General features: G+C 31.2%; 2 protein-coding genes across 2 annotated transcripts; one reads left to right on the plus strand and one right to left on the minus strand.

Moving 5' to 3' along the window:
* Positions 1-344: 344 nt before the first annotated feature.
* On the plus strand, positions 345-4034 carry LOC108916539. The gene is made up of 2 exons (XM_018722819.2): positions 345-489; positions 2544-4034. The coding sequence occupies exon 2, from the start codon at positions 2570-2572 to the stop codon at positions 2894-2896; it is 327 nt and encodes a 108-aa protein (XP_018578335.1). The 5' UTR covers positions 345-489; positions 2544-2569; the 3' UTR covers positions 2897-4034.
* A 2012-nt stretch (positions 4035-6046) lies between these two features.
* LOC108916540 lies at positions 6047-13389 on the minus strand. The gene is made up of 5 exons (XM_018722820.1): positions 13299-13389; positions 10027-10159; positions 9321-9614; positions 7664-7969; positions 6047-7204 (listed from the first exon to the last, which is right to left on the minus strand). The coding sequence occupies exons 1-4, from the start codon at positions 13385-13387 to the stop codon at positions 7667-7669; spliced, it is 819 nt and encodes a 272-aa protein (XP_018578336.1). The 5' UTR covers positions 13388-13389; the 3' UTR covers positions 6047-7204; positions 7664-7666.
* Positions 13390-13648: the final 259 nt, after the last annotated feature.

A 13648-nucleotide genomic window follows, 5' to 3' on the forward strand; every position in this document is an offset into this window, starting at 1 on the left:
GTAAATTTCAAGCAAAAAGATATGTATTTAATAAATAAAAATTTTGTAGTTTAAATCCGCCATTTGTAATTCGTGATGACAACATTGANCAATTTTTAGGTTAAGTTTTTTTGTTTTTACCCGCTACCGTTCGATTAGGTTCAAGAGACCCAAACACTCCAATTACTACGTCATCTTGCTCTGTGCCCGCTCTGCTCCTATAGAACTCGAACGCACCCTCAGTTGCCGCGACAGATTACTAGGTATCTAGGCAGGCAACCAATTCCCAAATTACATGACAGATCTGTCAGATTAGATACACAGGCTTATGTAATGTATCGGAAGATGAGTAATAGCATAAACAAAGTAATAGCACATATCTAAGTAATAGGTAGAAATGATTTTCGTGTAATGCATAAAGCTAAAAACTGTGTTAATAAGAGCGACTTATCTGCAACAAATGCAATATTTTATTCAGTAATTTCTATCACAGCACAGACACAGATCAAGGTAGGAGGTTAATTTTCTTAACAAATAGCACTAAAACCATTCAGAAAACATCAGTGCTCCTTTAAATGTATCTATTATATTTTTTTGTTATTTAATAAAATTAATTCTGTAAGTTATAAGCCTTAAAATTACCAAATAAATATTTTTAATCCTAAAGATGTACCAGAAGATGTGATAAGGGTAATTATTTACTTTAGTGGCACCACCTCCAATTTTCACGAAATTTTGTCTACCCCCCTATTTTCGATAGTGCTGAACACGAATTTGCAGCATATTTGTGCGGTCGAACCTAGTTTTCAAGAAAAATTTTTTTCGAAATTCTAACCTGGATATTTCATATAACACTACATAGAACTCTGTATATTTTATGTAGCTTTCCAGAACATCTGTTATGAACAATTAACACTGTTCACGAAATACATTTTCGTAAATTTCAAGCAAAAAGATATGTATTTAATAAATAAAAATTTTGTAGTTTAAATCCGCCATTTGTAATTCGTGATGACAACATTGAGCTTCCCCACTCTCATTCAACTCTGTTCATCCCACATAAAGTTACTATTATTTTATTTATTAAATACATATTTTTTTTAGTTCAAATTTGGGAAAATGTTTCTTAAACAATGTTCATTGTTTATTACAGATGTTCTGAAAGCTACATAAAATATACAGAGTTCTACGTAGTGTTATCTGAAATATTCAGGTTAGAATGTTGAAAATTTTTTTTCTCAAAAACTGGGTTCGAACGCACAAAAAAAACTTCAGATTCGTGTTCAGCACCATCGAAAATAGGGGGGGTAGACAAAATTTTGTGAAAATTGGAGGTGGTGCCACTAAAGTAAATAATTACCCCAAAACATAACAGCAACAAAATTAAGCCAGGAATGATATGCATAAAATTAAAACTATTATACAATGTGAAATCCAATTATTTTTGAGAGGTCTGAAAGTTTGTCTGGCGGGGATTGTCGTTCAACCTGACCAATAATTACACAGCAGCACTTTCTTGATCATTGCTTATGTGATTGGAATATGCAAGCTGGCTTTATACCTGATACGAGATGTTAAAAGGATGATAGACTGACAAAAAACAAATGGCAAACATTAATTCAGCGAAACAAGAATGGCTCACTGTGTCTAGTTCATTTTATTACATCTATTTTAGTTTTATTTTATCAGTTTACAAGGTGTTTGTAATTTGGCGACTTTTTTTTTACTAGAATCCAAATGGAATTTCTATAGTACATGTTGTGTTTTGTAAAGTTTGATGTTAAGATAAAATTTAAAGCAGTATTTATTGAAGCGTATTCAAATAGTATAAGTATATGACCTTACGGAGTTTTTTATTTCAGTATTTAGTGATGGTATTGCGTGTCTCTGTCTATACTTCTTAATTTCTGTGTGATATCATGGAAAACAAATCTAGAAATATGCAAATTGACAACTATGCATTATTTAAAAAAGGTCAGTTTTCACTACATAATTCGAGAAAACAAACTTATTCATGTGTTTCTATTTCCCCTATTCAAAGTTACACCCTGTCTTTTCAACTTTTAAACAATTTTTCTCAAAAAATTTGCGGAAAATTAGTATATATTCCATTTTATTATTTCAATTTTCAATTGTTTTCTACAAAATAGACATGCAAAATATTTAAGTTTCCATGTATCGTAGATATAAACACGAGCGGTTAATCACTATTATTGGCTGTTGTTGGCACTGTTAACTTAGTAACGAAACAAGAATGATTTCCACCTTCCTAAGTTTGCAGTAGAAACGTCATTATCTCACTTTTTGTGGAATATTGATGTAGTAGACAGAATAATAATATTTAGAGCTGTATGTTGTCTTCTTATGTTTGTATAACATTTTAGATAAAAATTTACTTGTGGAAACGACTCTATATTTCATTAGTTAGTTAAAGTATATGTCAAACATCTTCAGAGATATTTGAATAAGAGCCATTCAAAAGCCAGTGGCTTCAGACCATTGGAACAAGCTCCTGAAGTAATGACACTGATTTTAAAAACACCCCGTATATTACTATGTTTCAGGTTACTTCTAATTACAAGTACAAAATATGACATTTAAAGAAATGGATGGAGCCAGGTACGAAAAAGGTGGAGACGTAGGTAGCAAGGGCGTTGGATTCCAAATTGGCCTCCTGACGGTGTCTCTTCTGAATGCCCTGCAGAGAATCCGCAATTGGAGACTGTCTACGGAAAATAAACGGGCGGGAAAATTTGACGATGTGGTGCTGGAATGGCCAGAAGGCTCAGTTTTGCTGCAGGCTAAACACAAGAAGAAGAGGAAGATCACTTTGGAGGAATTGCTTTCTACTAACTCAAGAAACGACGATTTCAGTCTGCCCAAATATTTTCTCTCATACCAAGAAATCAAAAATTAATTTAAAGTGAAAAATGTGGTTATCTGTACTAATGCGAGTGTCCATGAGAGGGTCTTGGAATTTTTAGACAGTCGAAGAATATGTTCCTGAAGCATGTTATACTGCGCTGATGATGAGTATTCATTTTATAAGTTTAATGTAGAGATTTTACCTTGGTTTAAAACAAAGCGTTAAAATATATGTAGAAAAATATTGTCAATTTTTTCAACAACAGTCATAAAATGTTGATGTGACAAAAAGACAGTTTAGGTAACTGTATCGAAAAAGACTTTTGATCTAGGACACTTATTTAATTGAAAAAATTTTAGAATTCAAACTGATCAACTAGCATTATTTTCTTTGTTTGAAAATTGCAAATTGTGGTTCATTTCAGACGTGGAGGTAATTTTTTAAAATCATATATTCTATAGCTCCAATTAAGGTTGAAAAGTTATTTTTTGATTCAATTTTCAAGTATCGATGCTGATGGAGCAATTGAATGAAAATAAAATTCATTGATTCTTATTTTTATGCAAAGATGGATTATATTTAAATTACACCATCTTCATGTTTGGAGTGAAGTCAATCCTCGATGAGTCGGACCATCTTCCTTTCAGCAAGTTTAATAGAAATGTGTGGAAGGGTGTTTTAAGTAATAACCTCTGTGGACACCATATTGTGTCATTGTTGAAATGGGAATTTAATTCTGGAAAACTCCCCGATGTGCTTGAATATGTTCCCTTAAATTTTGCAAAGAGAGCTGGATGCAATTGGATGGTGCACTTGCACATTACGGAAGGCAAGTACGGCAGTTGTTGGATGAGAATCCTCGTCGACAGATTGAACAGCAACCCAACAACCACCCAAATGTGTGGATTTTTTGCGAAGGACCAGCGGCTTGGCCGCCACTCTCGCCAGATCTGAATCCTTTGGATTATTTCATTTATACACCAGTAAACACCCATAAGGAATTGATCCAGGATAAGGCATGCTTTTAATAAAATAAAAAACAATCCTGTTCAAATAGCAGCTGCGGTTAATACACTAGTTCGTCGATACCAAAATTGTATTGAGGCAGGAGAAATGAACTTTGAGCAATTATTGTCATTTTTTAGTAATTGATAAATTTGTTGTAAAGTAGTTGTTATTAAATTTATGTTCGAGGTTCTTGGCATTTTTTCATAGCACCAAAAACACTTGAAATAATACTTTCAAAAATGATTTTCACAAATGTCAGTTTCCACAAATCACTGAATTTTGTTTTTCATGGGTTGCTATAACAAAATTTACACGGCTGGGGCGCTATACTCATGAATTTCATTGAATATCAGAAATGAGGCAAAATGTTTCAAAATTAAAGCAAGGGCAAAAGGTGTGCAGCTGTTTTATTGAATTTAATTTTTTTGAAGTTTTGAAATAAAGTAAGAGGGGTGTAGCAAATTTCCGCTGTTGTTATTTCTTTTTCCTTTTAAAAGGAGATACTATTGAAGGAAGTGTTACAAATACATCTGTTGAATCTGCACATTCTATTGCTTGGAAAGACAAGTACTTTTAAAATTGGTGGTAAAATTTCAGAATTTTGAGGCTGACGGCAAAGGTCCAGTAGTTTTTGAAGTTGATGGTAAAGGTTTAATTTTGTCGCTACTCTCTTTAATACAAGGAATAGCCCCTTCTTTTAAGAGTGTCAACCTACCGGTTCTCATGATATCATCTCAAAGTGATCAGAACAAATAAACATAATTTTGATCATGTAATGCTTTCATCCCATTCCATGCCAAGGAGATTTATCCATTGATGAAATCTTGTTATTTTTAAGAAAACTAGAAAAAAGCACAAAAAGAAAACACAAAAAATATGTGTGAAACATATTTGAAAAGTAAGTTCTGAATTTGCAGGCAAGAATCGTCAAATGTTTTTGCAGCTTCTAACAAAACACAACATTTTCTTAATTTACAAAATATATTCCTTGAGACAAGTCAATAACACTAAATTCTCATAAAAACTATTGTTCCATTTAAAAGTAAAAGAGCGTAAATAACATCAAAAGCAATTCAGTAAACAACAAAATAAATTCAGGTTACTTCAGGTTTGACTGGTGATTTGCGAATTCCCTCTTGTGTACCGTCTCGTAGTCACACTCGTCACATTTGTACGTTTTAACTGTTATGATTTTTCCGAGCTTTAAATCACGCTTTATCCTCAAATTCTCCTCGGGATCAAGCAGTTTACTTCCGTGTAAGTATACGCATATGATTATGAATAACTAAATAAGAGGATTTTATTCTGTATCTTCTGTTGGCAGCAGCGGCAGAGTACGCTATCTGTAGTTACTGTGGTAAACGACACACTCGGAAACCACAAACCATAAAATAATTAAGGAAACTGCATAGGAAAACACAATTAGAGTAACCTCTAATTCTGTCTAATAGATGGCACTGCACCATAATGATGGCAAATTTAAAATAATAGAATACATTAATGAATAAAAAGTATTTCATAAGTAATACACAAAACAGCTGTTAATGGTTTGTTGATAATTAAAATTAAGATGAACCATTGACAGCGGTTTCATGACCCACTACTTATGAAACACTTTAATTAGGTATCACTTAGTTAAATGTAACAGGGCAGTGATTTTTAAATGTATGACAAAAAATATATAAATTCATTCCGTTGTGAATTCCAAAATATTTAAGTATCAAAAAATGTACATGGAGACTCTTGTTGTTATTATTTTTTTAAAGAAACCATTAAAAACTGCAAATTTTAAAATTATATTAAAAAATTATTTACCTGCTTTTATGTAAAATAATATTGCACAGTTACTTGCCAAAAATTATTTCGAATTCGAAATAATGGTCATGTATCTTTCCTAAACCTTGGAAGCATCTAGATTTATCGATTTCATAACACTACTGGCTGAATTTTGCTGTTTTATTCTGCGAAAATTTAATATTATTGTTATATAAATATATATATTTCTTGTATTTTTAAGCAAATGAGGAACATCAAAAATGGGAATAATTTCCTCGCCATTAACAAAGTGGATTTATTTGATGACTCGGAAACTAACTGTCTGATAGCTGATCTGTTAGTGGAACCTTGATCACAAACTGTACAAATTATTTTTTGTCCACAAGACTGCAATGCTGAAATAATTTCAATTAACAAAATTTTTAGGTCCTTTGTTTTTATAACGTCTTTTGTGAAATAATATGCAATAGGCTGCTTCCAATGTTTACTAATACCTTGCACCAAAAACACTAGAGCATGATTTGCTACCTTATTTTGTCTGCCCAGGGACCCAAGATTGACATATCCCGTTACTTGATCTTTACAAGTGTCATAATTTAGACCAACAGACAGAGCTATTTCATCAAATACAACAAACTTTATCTTTTGTAATCATTTTACTAACACGTTCTGATAATTTACGTAACAACTTTTCATTTATTCCAACATCTAAAGGTATTTGGCCTAAATATTTCCTTATGGAAGATTTAGAGGGCAGCACACAAAATTTCTTATACTCATATGGGTATACGATGTGGTCCTTCAGAACGGGTTTGTATATCGTTTCATAGGCGCAGTACAGGCACTTGTGCATCTTTACCTCGGAGTAACTTTTATGTCATATTTGGTGTTTCATAAGACTGCTCTTTTGTTTCGCTTCGTAATCACATTTATACAAGAGTAGTTCCGACGGCTTTTTGTATGATAACAGGTGTACCTTAAGCGAACTTTTCTCAATGCTCTAAAATCACACTCGTTACATCTGTGTCGTTTCTCCCCTTTGTGCCTCAACTGGTGATCAGAAAACTTCGACTCATTCAAGATCGTGAAGTCGCGTATCTTGCAGGTAAGCTTTTTAATAGATAACGGCTTATCGAGTCTCAACATATGCATTATCTTCGTGGCTTCCTGGAGGTCGAGCAATCTTTCTTCATGGACGAAGATGTGATTATTTCCCACTTAGATTTAAACTTGAACTGGCAATAAATGCACTTGAATATTTGCTTTTGGGAAGACTCTTTGTGTGTCAACATGTGGTCTGTAAGAGTGCTTTTGCAATTGGTTTTGTGAATGGTGGTATAATCACAAATATCACATTTGTACATTTGCACCTCGAGCGCCTTGTGTATCAATTGATGAATTACTAGGCACTTCTAGCTCGCAGTTTTGTAACCAGACTTTCCACACTCATGTACTTTTTTTCTTGGGGGGTGACTCAGTTCTGCTACACATGTCTTGGGTATAGGTTTGCTCTCTTTTATTGTAGAAATGTCATCACGTGCTGAACTATGGGGCAAAAGTTCCATAGATGCACCACTGAAAATTGTAAATTCAAAGTATTAACAAATTACAAAGGAAATACTATGATTAAACTAGTTAGTTAAAAAAGTTATGCTAAAATTTGTACACTTATTTAAAAATGCAGTTATAATTACAAGTGTTTATGTATGTGTTCAGCTGTATTTGAAAGTATGTATTTAAAGGTGAATTTATTTTTTATTTTTTGGTTTATTATAACCACAGATGTCTTTTTATTAAAATAAAAGTATAACTATCAGAATTTATTATCCAATTTGCAAAGGTCTTACAAAAAAAAATGATCCTTATATTTTTAAAATCTGCATACTATTTAATTTTTTATCACTTTTGATTGAATCTTTTTAGTTTAAAATGATCTAAAGGACCTCTTAAGTTATGACATGGATCACAGACTTACAAAACACCTATATTAATTAATAAAATACCAACATCTTAAAACAACTTTGAATAACATACCTCTCACGTATCATATTCTGATTTTATATCAATGTACTCAATTTTAATAGTGGTTTCATCTTTGTCCTTTGATTTCTCTCCAATAGAATTACTTGCAATCAAATTCTCATACTCATTTTTTTCAAGTTTTATTCCGATCTCTTTAGTTTCAACGCACGGATTAAGTGCTGACGTCCAGAGAGAGCCAGGAGGAAAACATTTTATTTTTTCCTCTATTTTCAAGCAATTCTTAATAAAATTACTGTGGGTGCCGATAGAATCAAAGCATTGCTTGCAAATGGTAGGATTTTCGGTTATGTTGAAGTTCTACAAAAACAACGGTTTAGAACAATAATTGAATACACAATATTTTCGATTAAAAACTAAATCGATTCTACTTAAAAAAATATAATAGAGATTACTCCATCATATTTTTCTATTCAATAAACTTTATATTACAGATTAGGTCAAATAAAATAGAAAATGAAAACTTTTCTACTATTCCATGCTGACTCATTTATTTACTTCATTAAAAATTTTTATAATTTATTCTTTCACCTCTAAATTCTGAAATAAAAAAATATATTACTTATATAAGTAACTATTTCCATATATTTATGGTACATATCCCCTTTTATATTATTCTGTTTGTTTTCTCTGCATACATTTATTTTTATATAGGTACTAAAACCATAATTTATTTTCAAATGGATTTTTTATAAGTAACTCCATTTTTTTATTTCAATATATTAGTTATGAATAATAAATTTAATATCAATCCACATTCTACAAAATTATTAAAAATATACAATCATTTTAAAAAACGAGGTACCTATATAAATTTTTCAAGCATCTTTGTTCTTCCATAAACTTCCTATTTATTCTATAAATAATTGATATTTTGCTCTATTATTTTGTATTTTGCAGAAGCGCAGAATAAGTGATTTTTAAAGTATTTCATAATTTTTTTTGCAAATTACACAATCCTTTCTATACTCCGCGGTCGAAATTATAAAGAGTGACTAAGACATAATATAAAAACACTATTACCATAATGCGTATAAAATATAAAATGATTTTTATACGGTTCAATATTATTTATCTTTGTGCCGCTCGCTATGCACATCGATAGAATCTATAATCGTCTAGAGACCGAGTTACACTGAACGTCGATCTATATTCTATCTGTCTTTTGCACTTGGTAGGGAATAGGGAAATGCTTTTTTAGTGGGTGTAAACGGACCTGATTTAACCCGTTCTGAGAAACGTCATAGCATAAGCGCAGACGAGGGGTCTAATTCCATGGCTATAATAAATTTATAAATTAAAAAAACACAAGTGGGACGTTTTAAAATGCTGTAATAATTAAAATGGATCAAAGTGCCTGTTATAGCAAACCGTGAAAAATATTAGATGTTATGTTTTATTATCTTTTTTCATTATTTTCTATATCTTGTTACCTTTTACGCAGACACGCCAATGGATTTTTGTTCCCGGCACGCTTCATCCCCCTTACTAGTCCAAAAGCTAGCAATGAATCACTCTCTATAATTTCGACCGTGGAGTATAGACAATTGCCAATAAAATAAAACACATTTTCTTAATACAAATATCCCAGTGGTCCTGGTAAAAGTATAGTACATACTGGATAAAACTTTCATAGCACTGGCTTACTTACTATTTCTGGAATATATTTGTTGATCACATTAACATCTACTTCTTGTACCGATATAAATTCTCCCTCGATTATCTGAGTACATAATCGACATATTTTGTGATCTAATGTGGTGATTAATTTTTCTTTTCCTTTTTTCTTTGCAAAAATGTCTCTTAAATCAACAGAATATCCTGTTTCGTCATTGACATAAGGAATTATGGTATTATCAGGGTACAGACACATTGACTTAAATTTAAATGCTTCCATTACTTTTAACGAACAAGAATTACAAACTATTTGTTCACTTTTGAGATCCTGAAATTTAAATTATATGTTAAATATTTGTCATGAATAAAAATTAAATTTTCGGTATGATTCTTTGCTCCAAAATATCGACCCTTTAGTACGAAAACATGCTATCTCAGATTTCGATTGGAAAATATGCTATCTCAAATTTCGGTTGGAAAACATGCTAGCTCAGATCTTAAATATTCCTTATTTTTAGAAAAATATATTATATAAGTTTATTATAAATGCACGGTTTCAATCATTCCAATTTCATGCCAATTTAAATTTCTAGTCAAACTGAGATAGCATGTTTTTACTTAAAGATCTGAGTTAGCATGTTTTCCAAGCTTAATTTGAGATAGCATGTTTTCCAAACGAAATTTGAGATAGCATGTTTTCATACTAAAGCGTCGATATATAGTCTAAAAACCTAACATACCAGTTTCAATAAAATGACGTCTAAAATATACCTCATAACGTCATTTATTTCTTCAAAATGTTCATCATTTATAATATCGAGACACAGCCTGCAAACCTGTTTCCCAAAATTATCCATTTTTCTTAGCATTTTTCTACAACACAGATTTTAGATCTCACTTCTCACTCTAAACAAATGAAATAAATGATATAAACAAAAAAAAAACAAAAAGTGACATTTGCTTTGCAGAATATGCTTGGATCCGTATGCAAGCATGCGTGATCATCACGTATATGCGAAACTTGGTCCATCCACATGCAACGCAATATTCTCGGATAAGCTGTCAATCACCCTGTATATAACAATGAAGCCTTCATTCCTGGATGTTAAGATTTAAAAAAAGTCTAAATATATTCTGAACAAATGAGAATGTTGAAATAAATTTTTTTTTACATAAAATGATATGCATTGTGAAAAAATCAAATGTCAAATAAAACTAGTGGCAAAGATATTGTAAAATTGTAGCAGTTATGTGAAATTTGGAACATATATATGGTACCTTGGCATCTCTTCTGGATGTGCCATTGATAATTAACTTTGAAATCTTAAATAGGAACCCCCATTTTTTATTGCAGATTTGAATTCTACGGCTAAAAGCACTTAGGATTTGTCTAAAACATTCATGATACTACTGTAATCGTCGAAAATAAATTTTGGCTGGTGAATAAACCACTTTTAGCTTAACTAGGAACAACGACGTGGACATAGTAGTTTCTTGTTCCTTTCGGGGTGTTTGATTAAAATGAGTTGTTCCTTAAAGTTATTTCTTTCTATGTACGATTATTTTGTGTTTTTGCAGTTACAAAAAACACGCAGAAAAAATAACACAAACGTAATGTAAACATAAAATATTTTTATAAAAATTATTTTAACAAAAGATATTTAAAATACATAAATTTAAAATACATATTTTTAAAATAAAATACAAAAAAATACATTCATTTGAAAGCATATTTAATCAAGCATTCCGAAAAATAAGCAAAGAAAATCGTATTAACCAAGTCCTGTTCCTGGGTTACGATAATAGTAGTGTTTTGACAAGTCATTTTTCAGTAAGTAATTGAAAATTTGAGAAATAAAATTTCTTTTTGGACTGATTCTGATTGTTTATAGTGAATGCATAGGTTCTCAGGAGAAATCAAAAAAATTGAATTTCATTGATTACAGCGTCATCTATCATGAATCGAAAAAATGTTTCACACAAATTCTACGCACTTTTAGCTGTAGAATCCAAATCTGCAATAAAAAATAGGGATTTCTATTCAAGATTTTAAAGTTACCCTCCCTACCCCACCTACAAAGACACTAGGGAGGAATAATTTTAGCACTAACGTACTCCCTTTTTTTCGTACAGTGCTGCTTATTTCTCAAGATATTTGAAAGTTTCAGGTTAATAAAATCAGTCAGAATTTTTGCTATTAATTTTATAGCAAATTCGTTATTAAGTACAGATACCACTAGATTTCAAAAATATGTCAAATATTTATTATAGTGTTTTGGAAAAAGGTACCATAAATTCAGGAGCTGTTACATCAAAATCGAGATCAAAATATAATATTTTTTCCTTTGGATTACGGGTTTATCCGTTTTGCTTTTGAGACATACAGGGTGTTTCAGAAAGACCTCCCGTAAATACAGGGTGATAGTACGACAAAAAATTAGAATTTTTTGTCTTATGAACTATGTATATGTCTATCTCCTCATGTTTTCGAGATACAGAGCGACAAAATTACATTTTTTAAATAGAATTTTTATGAAATTTTTTTGGATATTTCACAGAGGGCGCTAGTTATGCTACATTCCTATTACATTTTAAGTTCTAATTTTTCTAAGGTTAGGTTTTTACCATTCGGGCTCCAAATTGTAATGTATAATTTTATTTTATAAAAATTATGTACTCTTGTTAGAACTCTTACAATATTACCGTGTATAAAATAAGTGACTTCTCAAAGTAGGCTAATGTCAAAACTTATTGATGGATGTCTCATAAACAATGCATACATTCTTAGTAATATTTTAAACTCTAATTAACTTTATATCAACATTTTAGTGACTGTAATTAGTCATTACTAACTAGTCACTAAAAATGACTCAAATACCAATATAGAAATTATATGCACTTGTTGGGGTTAGCGATAATTTAATTTTTATTACCAATATGCAAGTAACCAATAAGGCGAGCAATTTTAGAAAGATATACCCATATAGGGTATTCGGAAATTATGAGGAAATATTTCAGGATGATTCTAAGGCAAAAAATAGGACAAAAATTTCATATAATTAGAGGTCAACAAATGGACCCTAAGAGAGCCTCAGCCTTCAACCCTGAAAAAATTACATTCGTTTAATATTATCGAAATGGTTCGAGGTAAACTAATGACATTTTGAACACTCAATCAGCCTTTTATGCAGAATTTGAAAATGTACACGATATTTATCCATTTTATTTAGAGGTGTACTAAACAATTCTGGCTTACGAAATTTTTGGCACTAACTTTTTTGTTAAAAATTCTTTTTGCAATTGGACTACAGAAATTCATAATCTAATGCTTTTTATATTAAAAAGGTACTCTTGTTCAATGAAATGCACCATTTTTGAGTAAAATAGACTTTAAATAGTATATGGAATTGCTACGCAATGGGGGCTTAAGTGCTGTAGCTATTGAAGCTACCCTCCCTAGAATTCATGATTGCTACATAACGTACAAATATATCAAATTTTTCCAACATATGTCTAGTTTTCATGAAAAAGAACACACAAGGCCATCTTTGACACATTAGGTTCATTTGCAGAGCAGTTAGAAGTTACAAAGAAAATATAAAAGTAAAAGTAAATAATTCAATGAAATATTCACTTTAATTAGAAAATAATCTTACATTTACTAAATTTTGTTATTGCATTCCAGAAAAATTTTTCATGTAAAATTTTTTGTAGGTAACTCAAGAAAAACTGTACTTTACCTACACAGGAATTCACAAATGAAGTAGGTCGATTGTTTTCAAATTTGGCACAGTTTTTTAATTAAGTACGTATAATTTTTTCTAATACATTATTTCCACATCTTTATAGAAAATCCAATTTTACCTAAACAAAAAATTAGTTTTGGTTCCTGGCTTCTTGTCTTTTTTTAATAAAATGTAGTTATCATAAATTACTTTCTAATCAAGCAGGGTTGGATCCCCAAATGTCACATACAAATTAATAATTTGAATATGTAGTAATCTGAACTCACCTGTTTCGTCGTTTTTGGGCCAATCTTCGGTTTTTCCTTTTTGTAGACAGATTTAACTTTCTCGGTCTTGATTTCTGATTTCTTCCCATCTTCAAATTTAAGACCGCTACAAACAAAAACTAACATCAACACCTTAACCTTAAATTGAAATAAACCAGTACCATAGACTTAATACATATAATAGGCATTAGGCAAGTTCATGAAGCAGCGCGCGCCATTATTCTATGGCTAGAAATTGGCCTCAATGATTTGGGATCGAGGGGGATTATCCCTCTTTATCCTGCCTCATCTCGTGTAGGCCTGGACAGCCTTCGTAGGTGGGCCCCATCCGTCGTCTACCCCGACCGCAA

The sequence above is a fragment of the Anoplophora glabripennis genome, unplaced genomic scaffold (genome assembly GCF_000390285.2).
Source record: "Anoplophora glabripennis isolate ALB-LARVAE unplaced genomic scaffold, Agla_2.0 scaffold2099, whole genome shotgun sequence".
In the NCBI taxonomy this organism is placed as follows: Eukaryota; Metazoa; Arthropoda; class Insecta; order Coleoptera; family Cerambycidae; genus Anoplophora; species Anoplophora glabripennis.